This window comes from Denticeps clupeoides, chromosome 8 (genome assembly GCF_900700375.1).
Source record: "Denticeps clupeoides chromosome 8, fDenClu1.1, whole genome shotgun sequence".
Lineage (NCBI taxonomy): Eukaryota > Metazoa > Chordata > Actinopteri > Clupeiformes > Denticipitidae > Denticeps > Denticeps clupeoides.
This window is the reverse complement of record NC_041714.1, coordinates 17,380,532-17,397,504: the sequence shown is the minus strand read 5'-3', so window position 1 is coordinate 17,397,504 and position 16,973 is coordinate 17,380,532. Positions and strand designations below refer to the sequence as shown.

Genomic DNA, 16,973 nt, shown 5'->3' with positions numbered 1-16,973 from the left:
CCCAGATGCAGTCAGAGCCCGACCGACAGGAATTCAGCGTGTCGTCCGCGTGTTTTCTGTCCCAAAGAGTCGAGTTCAGAATTGACCTGAAAGAGGCCGATGCGGGTCTCTCATCAAGATTTTTCACACATCTGACAGATCTCTTCGGTCCTTTGGGTGGGGATCCCCCCCTAAAATGGAGCCAGGCCACAATGCTCTGCATCACTGGGATAAACTTCCATGTGATCACAAAACTCCCCAGACTCACACCGTCACTGGACATTCTCTTATGTTCCAGAAAACATCACGACCTTGCTGTTACAGTTGAATTATTTGTTATTATACTGCATAAAGTGTGTATTAAATTCATATTTTATTCTTTCTGTCTCATTTTCGTGTTTGTAAAGCACTTTGAACTGCCAGGGTGAATGAAAGAAATAAATGGATGTCTGATGGAAGGAATGGAAGGATATTTGGTTTGAAATAACACCAAGATTCATCCAAAGTGAACTGTTTATTTTTTAAAAGATATACTTTACTTAGGAACATTGTACTATATTATAAATTAGGTTATTTATTGGAAAGAAATGGAGTTTGATAGGAACGGCTCCCCCAGAATCGCTTGGATCTCAAACGTCTATAATTCCACAGCTTCATACAGCAACTCATTTTAACCAAAATATTACGCATTTAATTTAAATCTCAGGCCCTCCTCTGTGACACGTGAGGAGCCTGGGGAAAAAAGGCTGGATTTGCAGGAGACCGAAACCATCTGCTGGAGCTTTACCTACTACCGCCACACAGCCCAGAGGGATCTCCAATGAAAGGCCACTTGCTGGGACGTGTAATCAGAAGGTTGCTGGTTCGAATCCCACACACTGCTCGCCGGGCAGAGGACACATTTCATTGTGTCCCCGTGTGCTGTGCTGCAGTGTTTCACGATGTCAACCACTTCGCTCTGTACATATTCACACGACCTTGATCTTCTAATTGTCTTCCCAAATGACTCTAATAATGCATTCTAATAACTGCCGTGAGGCTGCAACAGTTATGTCCTGGCAGTTATTTATTACACTTGCACGGGGAATAATTTATTCTGCCGTAAATTAGCTCCACTTTGATCTGGGCTTTATTGTTCTTTAAATGAACACGTGCACTCGAGTTCCTCGCCTGGACCATTAAAGTCTCCTGCTGGACGTGTTTGGACCCGCATCCCAAAAACAAGACGTCAGCCAATAGGTGGAATCAAGGAATCGTGTTTATTATCACGTGGATGATGCAACATAAAAATAACACATAAATCCTATGATTTAGAATAAATGTAGAAATTTAATAATTTAATCGCAAACATACACTGAGAATGGAAAATAAACGGTTAACACCATGATATAACGTGATATAACATGATATAAATTCATATAACGTGAAATAAAGTGATATAACATGATATAAAGTGATTTAAAGTGATAAAACGTGATATAAAGTGATATATCATGATATAACGTGATATAAAGTGATATAAAGTGATATAACGTGATATAACGTGATAGAAGATTATATAAATTGATATAACGTGATATAAAGTGATATAAATTGATATAACGTGATATAACGTGATATAACATGATATAAAGTGATATAAAGTTATATAAAGAGATATAACGTGATATAAAGTGATATCACGTGATATAAAGTGATATAAAGAGATATAACGTGATATAACATGATATAAAGTGATATAACGTGATATAAAGTGATATAACGTGATATAAAGTGATATAAAGTGATATAACATGATATAAAGTGATATAAAGTTATATAAAGAGATATAACGTGATATAACGTGATATAAAGTGATATAAAATGATATAAAGAGATATAACGTGATATAACATGATATAAAGTGATATAACATGATATAACGTGATATAAAGTGATATAACGTGATATAAAGTGATATAACATGATATAAAGTGATATAAAGTGATATAAAGAGATATAACGTGATATAACGTGATATAACGTGATATAAAGTGATATAAAGAGATATAACGTGATATAACATGATATAAAGTGATATAACGTGATATAAAGTGATATAAAGTGATATAAAGCGATATAAAGTGATATAACGTGATATAAAGTGATATAACGTGATATAACTTGATATAAAGTGATATAAAGAGATATAACGTGATAAAACATTATATAAAGTGATATAACATGATATAACGTGATATAACGTGATATAACCGAGCTGTTTTTTCTTCATGATGTATTGTATTTATTGTGCCATGCCGTTATTTCCGTGTTACGGTGTCGGCCTCTTTAAATAAAAAGCTCCTCTCCAGAAAGCCCAGCTGCCCGCAGCGCAGCGCCGAGCGCCGAAACGTCACCGCGCGTCTCCGAGCCGGCGGCGGCGGCGGCGGGGAGGAGGGGGTGGGACCCGGTCCTTCTCTCGACTCGGCGGAGATGGTGTCCGCGCCGTCCCGGACCTTCCAAACGGCCCGACGCTGCGGAGCCGCCCGGGACGCGGGACGCGGGCCGCGAGGTGACGTCGCTCGGCAGAGATGGACCCCTTCGCGCCGGGCCGCTGCTACCTCTGGGCGTTCGCCTGCTTTTACTTGGCGAGCCGCGCCGGAGCGGAGAGGTGCGACAGGAGCTGCTTCTCCGGGACATGCGTCAACGCGTCGTGCGCCTGCGACCCGGGATGGACCGGGGACCTGTGTCAGCACTGCTACGGGAGGTTCAGGTCGGTCCACACGAACCCCAAATCCATCAATTCAAAATCCATGCATCCATCCATCCATCAATGCATCCATCATCCATCAGTTTAATTAGTTTGATTTGTTCTCCTGATCGATGGGGGTCGTCGTTTTTTTTCGTTGTTGTTGTTAAACCTTGACCTCTTGACTTGTACAGAGTTGGTCCCACCCCGCTGTTGCTCTTTGCAACCTAGACGTCTGTAAAGCAGAGCAAAAAAAAAAAAGAAGTTGTAGACTTTGGCTTGGGGCCACCAGATGCAGGGCTCCGTGCCAAGATTAGATGTCTGCCTTATTGTTCCTGGCAGTGTTTGTTCATCCCGCAGGAGTTTTATCTCCCTCGTCCTCCTCGGGACGATAAGAGCGACGTGGGAAATCACAGCGCGGTTAAATTCCTGCATCGTGCCATTGTTTTTCCCATTACATCACGGTTTTCCAAGACGGCGTCACCGGACGTCCAGTGCAAGCATCACATATCGGTCGAACACTGATTCAAGTCACTGGAATCAGGGTGTCGGTCACAGCGTGCCGACCTGCGAGAAATTGTAGGTTATTCGATGCCTGCCCGTATTTTATGCAACGTAAAACGAGTTGAGTAAACGGTGGACGGTTCCAAGCAGCGTACACATTTATTCGTGTAATGACTTCATTGTCTCACAAGTGAAGAAAATGGCATTCGAGTCAAGCGTTCAACTCGTAACGGATTTACCACAGTTTCGAGAACAGCCAATATCCGAACGCCGGTGTCCATGGGCTGAACTCAAAAAGATGTGTTTTATCTGTCATAAACACATAAAGCGAAGTGATTGTCACATGTGATACACAGCAGCACAGCACACGATGCACACAGTGAAATTTCGGGATTCGAACCGGCAGCCTTCTGATTACAGGGCCGCTTCCTTAACCGCTAGGCCACCACTGTCATGAACCAATCAAACGTGCTGTGACTGCTTGTGGGCGCATCGGAACCGAGCAAGTCGGATGGGCGCATCCCTAATTACGAGCGCGGTGTGTCTCAGTGCTGTCTCAACACACGGGAGCAGGACGTCTTCTGTCCTCCAGGCTGCTCAGCCCCTCCCACCGGTGGTGAGGTGACAGTGACCGATGCTGCCGTCGCTCACCTGAACTCTCGCCCCATTCTGACACTTCACACCCCCCCCCCCCTCTCTAAATCGTTGTGACGGTTCTCCAGGGAGCGGAAAGGTGGAAGGTCTGGAGGCTTTTGCAGGCATGGGGACGCTAAGGGGGTTGGGCTCTGCCTCATTGTTCATCTCATCACAGTTGTTCTGTTCTGTTGCGTGTTTTAGTTTGGGAACTCGAGGACAGTCGGGATGTCTGGAATGAAGATTGAGAACAGGCCAGAATGAGACGGTGACGCCCTTTCCAGAGCGAAGTTGCTTATTTGCTTGAGAGCTTTGGGTGTTTAATGAGGAATCCGAGTGAAGTGAAAATTGAACTGTAAGGGAAGTTCTACGCACATTTTCATTAAAGACATACATGAAAATATCATATCGCTCTTGTGCACAGCATGGGTGTATAACGTTGAAACAACATCTTATAGACACATATAAGATGACATCAGGATTGTAGGGTGGTAGTGGTGGTAGGTACAGATCCCACTTACTACCATTGTGTCCCTGAGCAAGACACCTAACCCTGAGCGTCTCCAGGGGGGACTGTCCCTGTAACTAGTGATCGTAAGTCGCTCTGGATAAGGGCGTCTGATAAATGCTGTAAAAGATTGGGGGGGGGTCATGAGAAAGCAGACACTAAAACCTGCCATCAAGTTTTTAAGGTCAGGCCTGTTTACTAATGCCAAGTTTCCGCAAGTTTCTGTCAAAGATCAGAGAGGGTAAAACCACAACCCTCGCTGCCGGCCAGCGGGGTTCATGTATCGATTTGATAATCTGTGCTTTTTTGTTATGCACCGTGACCTCTTGTGTCCCCATCCGTGGGACCGTGCCGAGGTAGCCGTGGCCAGATGCGGCGCTGGGCTTCGCGCCTTCGGGTTTGTGTGTTTAATGTGGAAATGGTTCCGAAGGATCACAGCGAAGCGCTTTTCAGATGTGTACATATACAGCTACACTCTGCACCAGACATTGTGGTTTGAGTTTCCTAGAATGCTTTGAATATTTTAAAAAAGGATTTCTATAAACATGAAACCCCACATTTTAACGACCCGTCCGTACTGAAGGCAGGGCTCATTTATAACGTGAGCGCCGAATTCCGACTAACGGTTGTCATATTGGGGGAGCTGTTCTTTGTGCCCTTTAAGTGCTTTGTTTAGTTCAACTCCTTTAAATATCTTGTCATAGTTTGTAATGGCCCCAAACTATGAATCAAAGTGGGTTCGTTAGCTTCAGCCCCTTCATTTCTAGGTGGGTACAGGGGTTTCCTCTTCCTTGAGAGTGCACACTCACCATATGACCCACAAGCACTGGTTCTGGAAAGCATGTTTTGTGTCATAAATTGAAGTGACAGCTTGCAGGGTTGCCAGATTGCACTACTGTTCTGCATGTTTGGAATTCGATTCTGTAGTCAACATAGGTGTGTCGTGACTATGTATTGAATAAATCTGATTTGCAGTATGGTAAAGTGTGTAGCCGGAGAGGGTTCTCGTGTGTCTCTATTTGGCTGGGATGGACTTACCCTAATCTGGCAACACTGCCGTCTTAAATGCAGCACCAACTGGAAGACAAAGAAATCAGTGGATTCAGCACTTGCCGGGATGCTTAACTCCATTTTGTCGATCTGATTGCTGGCATTCTGTGTTTCCCATAGGTGCTGGAGAAGCCTTACCTTCGTATGTAAAATATATTTGGAAATTCAGGGGGGGGTTTATTTGCTAAAGAGGTTACATACTACACTATTAAGCTTCTGTTGCACACTGCTCACAATAAACAGTTTGTTGGAATGTGTGACATGAAGAGAAAGCACGTTCGTTTGTACCGTTGCACGCAGAGCACCGGCATAACGCTGAGCTGAACCTCTGGTGACGGCAGACGCATCAGAAGCGAAGCTCGTCCTGCTAAATATAACCGTCGTGTGTCTGTCAGGCAGCCTGCTGGGCAGTGAAGAGTGTGGCACAGGAGCTGAGAGTGTGTGAGAGAACCAGAGTGAGCGGTGAGGCGAGTGATTATCTATCTGTAATATCATCTATTGATGCACTGTTCCATTCTGATTATCTATCTGTAATATCATCTATTGATGCACTGTTCCATTTTGATGATCTATCTGTAATATCATCTATTGATGCACTGTTCCAATTTGATTATCTATCTGTAATCATCTATTAATGCACTGTTCCATTTTGATTATCTATCTGTAATATCCTCTATTAATGCACTGTTCCATTTTGATTATCTTTATGTAATATCATCTATTGATGCACTGTTCCATTTTGCACAGCAATATTTGCACTATTTTACCTCGCACATTTATTTATTTATTTTTACCTGTTTAGCGCTGTCTGTCTCATTGAAGCTCAAACTCAACTACGACCCAAAGTCACAGGTTCAAACCCCACTTTCTACCATTGTGTCCCAGAGCAAGACACTCAACCCTGAGTTGCTCCATGGGGGACTGTCCCTGTAAATATTGGCATCTGATACATGACATAAATGTAAATGTAGATATTAGACAGTGCATGTGCGTTTCTGTATGACAGATGAAGATGAGTGGCTTTGTGTTTGGTAAATGGTTGCTCCAATTAAATTTGTGTATCCAAGATAAAAAAAAAATGCTGAGTCTTGACAGAATAATGGAACAATATCAAACCGAGATGAAATGTAGGATCTGCTGAAGAGAACCAGAATAGGATTGTATCATTGAAAGGCCACAGATCTGCAGTCTCTGTTTTATGTGTTTTAAAACAGAGACTGCAGATTTGGATCTTTGCAAAGAATTGATTAATTAATCCAATGTACCCTATAGTGAACAGTACTGAGTTTAAAACATACGGGGAAAAGAAAACTCCTACCTGTCATTATAGCCCGGAAAGGTCCAGCAGAAAAATGGGCGGGGCCTGTAAAAAGCTGTTTGGTTAGCTGCCTCAAGCTCAGAAGCCATGCCCTTGTGAAGTGAAAATGTCTTCATTCTCTTCAGGGACTCGGCATTAGATGAGGTGAAGACTTCTGCACTGCCTTTCAATGCTACTTTTAACTCGAGTCTTGGAGAATTTGTGTGGAAAGAGTGTGGAAGGCAATTCACTCTTTCCAATATCTATATATGTGTGTGTGTGTGTGTGTGTGTGTGTGTGTGTGTGTGTATGCATTCAGCACTGGGCTGAAAAGCTCACATTTTCATCCTTTGCAGAATGCCTTTATAGAAAACAATCATTGTCAGGCTTGGACTGTGTCTTTGTGCTCTGGAGCAACGTCAGTCCATAGAGTTTTATCTTGAAACCACGTTTTACCATGGCAACAGTGGTATGCTCTAACAGTAACATGAAAACCCCTGTCTAATGTGATGCAGTGGCACGTGGCGTTGTACATGGTTCCATTTCTCCAGAATCGACACTTTTAGCATGTCCATCCTTTTTTTTTTTTTTGTCAAGCCTGACAAAAAAAAAAAAAAAAAGCATGTCCATCCTGTCGGGGAAATAATTGTTCGTTAGGGTCCCTCACTTTTGAAGGAGGCCCAGTTGATCTGATTTCATGTGCATAACCTATTACTGAAAAAAAACAACACATTTTTTTTAAATCTCGGGAGTAAAGTGATATTCTCAAGGTTCTTGTGCCGAGATAGAATTAGGGTAATAATGGGCTTGGTCTGTGGAAGCCCATGCGCCGCTGCTTCATCTCCATGTCTGAACCTGCCTTCAGCCGTCACCGGCTTGTTGGATACTCAGACACGACCGGTGCTGCTGCGTCTGGGGTCGGGAACTGATTCACCAGGAATCACCAGGAGCCCTTCGGGATTGTGATGTATACGTTCAGGCTGTACCACATACCACAGCCAACCAGGCTTTGTTGTGCGGATATTTATTAGCTTGCAGTGGCGCCACTGAGGTTCCACGGGCCCCCGAACAGAAAAGGGACCCTCAGAACACCCGGCCCAGAGCGTTAACCTTTCAGAGGGCGCAGAGATCCCACAGTCACCCGATGCCCCCCGCGGGCGCACAAGCTTGGCAGGGCTTAAGAAATCATCAGATGTCTTTTTCTGGCATCTGGGCGGATTCATATGATCTTGTAGCGGGATTGAAGTGGACCGTGGCACAATTGACGCTTTGTGTGGGGAGGAGTTTACGACCAGGCTCCCACCAGATTCGCGTTTTTTTCCCCGGCCTGGAGGGAATCGGAGCTGTTGTTATTTCAGACAGTGTTACAAGTTCTGCGGAGAGCCGCGGTGAAGTCACTAAAGCGCCAGCATGTGTTTGGTGGCCATTGTGTGCATGGGAGAGAAATGAAAAGGCAAATAAATAGTCTGGAGGTCTTTCATGTGCATGAGGCGTGTGCGAAAGGCTGTTTATAGGAGCTTTTGGTGGGCGCTTTGGTATGAGCGCGTGTAGGTGTGTGTAAATGGTGGGGCTGCACCATCTGTCAAGTAATTCCCACTGCACTACTGAATCGTGGGATGGAACGAATGTCTCTGGTACCATAACCACAGTGCCTGGGCAGTGTAGGTAAATGAGTCCACCACATTTTGGGGGTTTCTTTCAAACTGAATGTTTTTGTATTATGGGTCTGCATCGGATTGGATGCAAATACCTCTCAATCAAATTAAAAGACATATCATAGTAGCCGGTTGGTAGAGCATTTTCACAATATTGATCGGGTTTGTATTGGTTGAAACAGCTAACTGGTGAGACCAGGCTGTCACCTCAATATTTATAAGTATGAGTGACATGCTGGAAACCTGATTTGGAAAACTGTGGCTGTCAAAATGAATTTTCTAATCGCTGCGGTATGTTTTAAATATTTCATGCGTTAAAATAAATGAGCACTGTTAATACAGTTGCAACATTGCCTCAACGTTTGAGAGTGGGCGTCCCTGCTGGGCACACAAGCTCTCAAGTTCCTTGCTTGTTACCCTGGGGAGCTGTGAGGTTTGCGGTGCGCACTCTCATCCTCCACTTGCTTAAGTAGCTCTCACAAAACTAGATATTGTTATCAGTCAAAAGAAATTCAAATGTCACCCCAAATCCTAATGGCAGACTTTTGTAATGATACGGGAAGACATGGGCACGGACATCATTTTCAATCCTCACTGGCAAAATAGTCAGGAAGCTGAAGACGGTTTGAAACTGCAGCCCATGAAAACTGAACTTTGTTGGCATGCATTGTCACTTAGACTTGACAACTGAGAGAACTGGGTGGGTTTCATCATAGCATCTTACAGTTGGATCCAGTTGCATGCTTCACACCATGCGAGGCGCGAGCATACTCAACAGCAACGGCTTTAGGCAACATATTGTGGAAAGTGTCGACAACATAAGGGACCCAGAGACGTGATGTCATGGCAGGAGCACCGCAACTCTCTAAAGTCCAACGATCATTTGGCCCTGAACGCACGCGCGGTTCATTTTCCGCTTTGGCTGTTCCCTGACTGGATTGATTAAACCCCAGACAATGGTCCGCTGTCAGATTGTTGAGTGAGATGAATATTTATTCCGCTTTAACGGACCCAGCCAATTACGAAGGTGCTGAGGGGGAAGAAGAATCTATTTGAGGGTCACATTTTCCACCCCTGTCCTTAAAATGCTTCACTTCTTTCCCCTTTTTATGTTCAGTGACAGTCATGGAGAGATGTTTAAGCTTTCGGCCATAAGAATCCAGGGGTGGAAATGATGACCAGGCAGGGGCAAAGAGATGGAAGATTATTTGAGCAAGATAAGAAAAGTAAGGTTATCACACAGAGCGTTTATTATTTCTCACAATTGTGAGTGTATTATGCATAATTGGAGAAGCTTGCACACACACACACACACGCACACACACAATTAAATTTGGCTGGTGTCTGAGCAGTAATGTTTCCAAGTGCAGCATGCAGGCAGGGAAAATGGAACATATTCGATGTGGCGTAAATGCAGGATTTGGAAAAATGAAGACGGGAGCTCTGTGCTCATGAATGTATAACGTAATTTGAATTCATTATTTACTCTATTTAATAATAGAACATGATCATCTATAAACTGTATCTGTGTACAGTTGCATAGAAAGTGTCCACATCCTGGGCAAAAAGGAAAGGTTTTTGATCCCAAAAATATATTTCTAAACTTTTCCCTTTTTAAATGTGACTGTGCAATTCAAATGAAAAACTAAAAAAAAAAATAAATAAATACAAATGGCTGCTTGCATAAGTGTGCACACCCATAACCACCATGTATCCACCTATGTATTTATCTATAGTATGTCATTAACATGTGTACCTGAAACAGAGCGGTGTGTGTAACAAAGTGTGATGCATCAGGTATGTGCGTGTGTGTGTGTGTGTGAGTGGGGGGGGCAGTGATCCAAGGAATGCCAGAATGAACTGCTCTGTTGCGCTGCTCACTGGTCTGCTGGTGTGTGATCACTGATACAAGTTGTGTGTGTGTGAGTGTGTGTGTGTGTGTGTGTGTGTGTGTGCGCGGAGGGGGGTGGCAGGTGCTGGGAATCTGTGTTACCGTAGCACCACCACATCTCCAGACGCGGCCCCGGCCCCACTCTCTGGAGACAGATACCACACCGCCACAGACTCTATACCGATTCCACACCGATGGCAGCGGCGCGCTGTTATAATGCCAATTCCAGCCATGGTCCAAATGAATCTGTTGGTTGCTGGCAGGTACACCAAACGAAGGGAGGTGCCGAAAATCGCTGTTCAGTGGCTTTGAACGGTTCTTCTGCACTCCGCTACTTCACTAGAAGTTTGTGGCTCGACGTCCAGTTAGCCTTCAGACTTTGGCCACACTTCAGTGCGAATTGCACTGCCCGAATTATGCATGCGTCATGTATGCATTAATTTGCTGTCCGCTTAATAATTGATCAGCCTGTAGCGATCTATCGGTGACGCCGTATTTGCTGTAGTTCAATGTGCATTAAAAAGTCATCAGAATCAATTAATAATTGATTGTGATGTTAATTATTTAGTACACGCTTTAGAAAACCCACGTTGCTTTATTAGACCGGAATCCGCTGGGGATGGAAGAGCGAGTGTGGCATTTATTGTCATTTGTGGCATTGTCATTCCAGTCTATGTGATATGTTTGGACAAAATGTCTGTCTTCATGTTTGGACAGGTTTATTTGTGTGTTGTGATGAGACGTGTCAGGACGCTTGCCGGGACAACGGCTTGTGGGTCAGTGTTAATTGTACACTGTGCTGAAAAGTGCTGGGTCTGGACCGCTGCTGCCATTGACTTTAATCAGACCCCTGTCATTGTGACCATGACTGGATGACAATGTTGGGGTAAAGTAAGCAGGGGAAAGGTGTAAACAGTCAACAGCATGGCCATTTTAGCACCCTACAGAAGACAAAGAATGAGACATTACGTCTCTAAACGTGTAATACAACATTCATTGTGATTTTATATCTCAACACAATGTTCTTTTTAAAATGAAAAGGTACAAAAAAGAGAGCAATTCATATGTAAGATACATGCTATTAGGTCTCAGTCAGCAGTGACATAACACTAAATATTATGGTCCTTATACCTTATATGGTCCTTTTGGATTTCTGTTAATGTTATAATATATAATGTCATGCAGACATTATAAGGTATAAGGATATATATAATTTATTTTCTGCTGCTCTTATCTTGTACTGTCCACTTTATTAGTCCCACTTGTGGGACTAATAAAGGATCATCTTATCTTATTCGATCTTACCTTATCTTAAAAGATACTGACTGAGATGTCATTTACATATCTACATTTCTATTTACATACATACACACCCACTCCACAGCCACAAGTTTTACATTGCTAGAATAGAAAATTATTGTATGCACGATTACACTTTGTAGGAAGAAATGCCATCTGTATGTTAATGAATAAAGATGTGGTGTCCATAGGTGTGACTGTGTGACCCAGATTAGGATTAGGCCATTATGGATATGAGTGAGTGAGTGAGTATAAATATATAGTATAAAGTATAAATTAGTGATGAAGCGTTATAGAAGAGACAAGTTTGCAATATCTGTGTTCAAACAGTCTGTGTACATGTGTTGAGGTGTTTTGGTAGCTTGGTGGCCTGCAGGAAGAAGCTCCTGCTGATTTGCAATGGGCATCTGTATTTACGCAGTGTCGTTCAGCAGGGGTTAGTGATGCAATGTTTTTAACATGTTTAAATAGATTATTCAGAGATCATGTATTATTATAAGATAACTGTAACAGTATTATTATACTAACTGTGTTATTATAGTACTCTAGTAGTATGTCAACCTGTATAGGATGACTGCGGGCAGCTGGTTTTAATGTGGCTCTGACCCCACTGGCCACCTCCTGACCTTCTGTGACTCCGCAGTCAAGACCTCAGTCTGTGGCCACACCTGTGACCGGTCTGGTTTGTTTGAAAGACTGCCGGGGCTGGACCCTCCGGTGTGTTTGCTCTGCAGCTCGGCTGTGGGCTCTGTGTAACGTGGTGACTGAGGTTTGACTCACCCAGTGACAGGTCGCTCTGTCATCGTCTGACATCTGACGTCCCGTCCTATGTGCTGTACTTCCTGCCTCTTATTTTTATTCTACCTCTGCATGAGTGTTACTAGGCTGCCTGTGGGTTTTAAGGCTCACCTGTCAACCAGAACGTTGGCTACTGGCACCTGGAACTGCGTCAGAAACCTGGGATTAGAAAAGATTACCGAGGGTATCTGTAGTAAACTGCAGTAAACACAGTCAGATTGATATAAAATAAACGTAAATTGTAAAAATGGTACAATATTCTTTTTTCCACATATTTTTTATTTATTTTATGGTCCCCTAACAGATTATTTAACATTAATACAAGTTCTCCTAGCCTTTCTATATTCCTCCAGTGGCTAGAAATAGCGATAGGTGAAAAGAGTACTTTGGTTCATAAAGCGGTAGCTCAATAGTTGTGGCTGGTGTATTGTGTTTACGACGTAATGTCGGCGAATGCCCCATCAACTTCTACAGGCTGCTCTCCTCCTCATCCCAGCTCTCTCCTCCTCAGTAGCATTTAAAGCTACAGACACCGAAACGACGCATCCTGGGGAAATCTCATTGTGGGACTGGCTAAAAGTGGCTGAATTTTGGAAAGAAACTTCATATACAGTATCAGGGGACCAATAAGATGTAATGTCAGGGGACTTGACAAATGTCAAAATAAATAAATTCAGACTGCTAACACAGATGCGGTGTGCTTAAGGATGGGTGTGTCTGCCATGCAGGGGGCTGAGAAGCGTTGTTTCTCCCTAGTGAGTGTCGCGACTGACCCATAATACACCTGACTGATTGTAAGTGAAGTGAAAGTGAAGTGATTGTCATTGGGAAACACTGCGGCACAGCACACAGTGCATTCAATGAAAAGTGTCCTCTGCATTTAACCCATGACCTTGGTGTGCAGGGGGCAGCCATGGCAGGTGCCCGGGGAGCAGTGTGTGGAGACGGTACCTTGCTCAATGGCACCTCAGTTGCACCTTGGTGGATTCAAACCGACCATCTTCTGAGTACAAGTTTATTTCCTTGCCTGCTAGGCCAACCACTGCCCCAAATGTGTCCTCTGCATTTAACCAATCACCTTAATGATTTGAACCCGCAACCCTATTTCCTTACCCGGGAGGCCATCACTGCTGATTGGCCAATGGAAAATTCAAAGACTAAACATTTTGCAAGTAACACAAAGGACACAAAGTGTCACATGACGTCACTTCATTTGAAAGTGAATGAAAGCATCTCTGTTATGACCCGAGTCTGTTATAACAAGCTTTAGTCTTACAAATTAATCATGAGTAATTCAACATTTGTCTGTCCCTCATTCAAAATATTTTCTTCTTGTATTTTTTCATTTCTTGTGCACTGTGTGAGTTTTTCTGTACTCCACTCAGAAGATGGTGCTAATAAACATCGAGAAAAAGAAAGCAAAAATTCTTCAAAGAGAAATGGAAGATCAAGGCCGAATAAAAAGAAAAGATTTTCAACGAACCCTCCACCCCATCACATCGCATCACGTCACCCAACGTAATCAGATTGGCATGATTTATTGGCACGGGTCATGAACACTGTTAATGGCCCGCATCAGTAAAATTCACGACAGCAACGCTTGTGCTAACAACACAATTAAACAGAGACCGCAGTCAATATTTTCCGTTTGTTACGAGCCAGGGCTGTTTTTATGGAGAAATCCTGGTTTATACGTCTCCATCTCGTAACTGCGCTGTGATCTAATATGATAACTCATGTGTTGCTGAAGTGTGCCTTGGTTGTAATTTATTAGGGTAAAAGCAGAATATTTGCACGTGTGTGTTGGGATTTGTGGGTCCCGAGATTCCTGCCTCCCCGCCAGCCAGATTGTCTGGATCAAACAGGCTTAATTAAGTCTGAAAACTGGCATTTATATTCCGCCCGAGACTAGACTCTCTGCACTTTGATGGATTTCCTGGGCAGCAGCTTTTTTTCCCCCTCTTTAATGCGCAAAAAAGACTCATCTCGCAAACTCCTGAGGAGCGGCCCCAGCCTGGCGGTTCCATCCAGCTCGGTTCAGCACATGTTTACAGACTTCAATCACTCCACATGCTTGTGGAATTACACGGGCAGATTTTGTTATTGTCTCGAAAATGCTAGTGTTCTTAATTCTTTTTTTTTTTGATCTGGCAAAACTTCATTGCAAAACAGAATGCTTAAGCACACACTTTAAACTACGGGCATGTGTGTGTGTGTGTGTGTGTGTGTGTCAGAGCTGCAGACGCCCTGATAGCGTTGTGTCATCTTGTTGCTGGTTTGGCCTGTAAAGCAAACCTCATGCAAGGCAGAGCACAGAGAGAGATGCACTTTTATCACAGTTTTGCACGTTTGCCGAGGAAAAATTCGGGATGGCAAGAAGAAAAAGGGTAAATTAAAGCTGCTGCACACATTCATCAGTGGTCGGCGACTGACTGAAGCACCCTGGCTGTGCAGATTGCTGACCTGGCGGTCGCAAACTGGCCGGTGTCTCAAAAAAACTGGCCGGTGCAGTTATTTTTTTGTAAAAACAATTGAAAGTAAAGTGAAACACTGCAGCACAGCACACAGTGACACAACGAAACCCTTGGTGAGCAGAGGGTATCTTGGCGGCTTGGGATTCTAACCGGCAACCTTCTGATTACAGGGCCGCTTCCTTAACCGCTAGCCCCCCCCCCCCCCGGGTCTGAGCATCGGGTCATTATCATGATAAGTTACCCTGCCATTCACTGGAGAACCACACATTTGACCATCCCTTTTCATCCACGTTCCCACAATCCTGTGCATTAAGGTCTATGGAGGATCCCGCTTTTTCTGGGTAACATCGTTCTGCAGTAATAACGAAAATGACTTTACCTCGGGCTGCGCGGATGAATAAATGACTGCCCAGCCATGACCCTGCACCGGCGACCTACAAGCATCCATCTTTCAATTTACTCTTGTCCCCTTCCCCCGTCATTTCTTATTTTTATTAAATGACAGAGCGGCGTTGGGGGTCAAGGTTATTGTTTGGGGGTTCGACTCTTCTGTCCAAAGTGATTTTTCTCCCTGTCTCGGCTTTCTCTTGTTTAAACGACGTGATGAACACATTTGGAGGCCTTTGGCAGCCTCTCTCCATCTTCACTATCACACTCATCATCTCAGCCGAATGGGGATTTTGGTCTTGCCCAGTTCTTTGAGATGAAAACTGCTAAAATGGGCCTTTATGGCATTTTCCCCCAGAGGACATTCCTCATTGTGGGATGGATTTTTTTGAGAGCTTGTCTAAACTTTTAGCAAAAACAGGTCAGATACTGAGGGCCAGTTGCTGCTCCGTTTTTCTCGCAGGCCACTTCCATTGGCTTTTACTAGAGGTTTTTTTTTTTTTTTTTGAACACGCCCAATTCACACAGTATGAATAACGAAGGGCTGAACATATAAAGGTCAAGCAAATGTATTTTGACTAATGCCTTTTTGTGGCTTCTTCTGCGAAATGACTCTTAAAATAAGACCCAACCTTTGCACCATCCATTACTGTATGGGTGATGTTAACTTTGCAACAAATTACCCGGTTCACATCTGCCGTGAGTTCTGAATGTCCAGGGCATAGAATAAGGCTTTTGTCAGATGGAGCTCCAGTGACCTCTGCGTCTGGTTTTGATTTATACTAGTGGATGTACGTTTTTTTTTTTTTTGTATTTCTCTGTGCATCTCTGTGCAAGTCAGAACATCACAACCAACTAATAATATGTTTAATCTGTTAAGTAGTTCATTTCGGTGTACGGAGCATAGCATGGGGTCACGTGAGGTCGCTCAACGTTATGTTTCATGGATACAGAAAAACTTTCATCAGTCAGAGCATCAGAGGCATTTTCTCCGAGAGGTTCACAGTCAGCCATCAGCGACTTTATAAATAGCGCCGCTGTGATTGCGAGCTGCCTTCACTGGCACAGCCCGCCAGGGACGTGGACGTCGTGTTGTCATCGCTCTTTCCATCATTTTCTTTCTGTTTTCGATTGCAAAACATGACATACACAGATTTAACATAGAAAAAAAAAGTTTATATGTTAAAATTGTATTCATAGTTGGGTGTCCTAGTGAACCGGAATTGATCTCTTCATCGATGGTAACTTGAAAGCACGTTGTAAGTCGCTCTGGATAAGGGCGTCTGCCAAATGCCGTAAATGTAAATGTAAAATGTTTTTTATCATGCTACTTACTGGTTCGTAAGCTGTTTCTGTGACATCTGTTTTAGATCCATTTTATGCTACTTTTTTTTAAAGAGGCCTCGATTCTCGTGAAATACTATGTTACCTTTGAATGTGAAGTCTGTAGAATGTAATTAATTAAAAAGTTCATGTGTTTGGATTTTTTTGCCCAGTATCATCAAAAAGTGTATCGAGTACCATCCTTAGTATCGGTATTGAGTTTGAAATCGCAGTGTCGTGACAAGCCTAGTAGAAAGCTCTGTTACAGCTCGCGAAGGAGGGTTGCTCCGATCTTCCTGGCAGTAATGTATCAATTATTAACTTGGAGCGGATAAATATTTGAGATGTTCAGCGTAGTGTCCATACTGCCAATACTGCTGGTTCAACAAAGCTTTTCAAGCCATTCCGTCTACGAGCGATGGACAGCCTTTATTCAGAAATGGCCGA

General features: G+C 43.5%; 1 protein-coding gene across 3 annotated transcripts in view; it reads left to right on the top strand.

Annotated features, from left to right (window-relative positions):
* The first annotated feature begins 2,370 nt into the window (after nt 1-2,370).
* atrnl1a (attractin-like 1a) overlaps nt 2,371-16,973 on the top strand; it is a 174,525-nt gene continuing 159,922 nt past the window's right edge. For all 3 annotated transcript variants that reach the window (XM_028988979.1, XM_028988978.1, XM_028988980.1), the window contains exon 1: nt 2,371-2,731. In XM_028988979.1, coding sequence (XP_028844812.1) covers nt 2,550-2,731 — 182 coding nt within the window. In that variant the 5' untranslated portion in view covers nt 2,371-2,549. The remainder of the gene's footprint in view (nt 2,732-16,973) is intronic.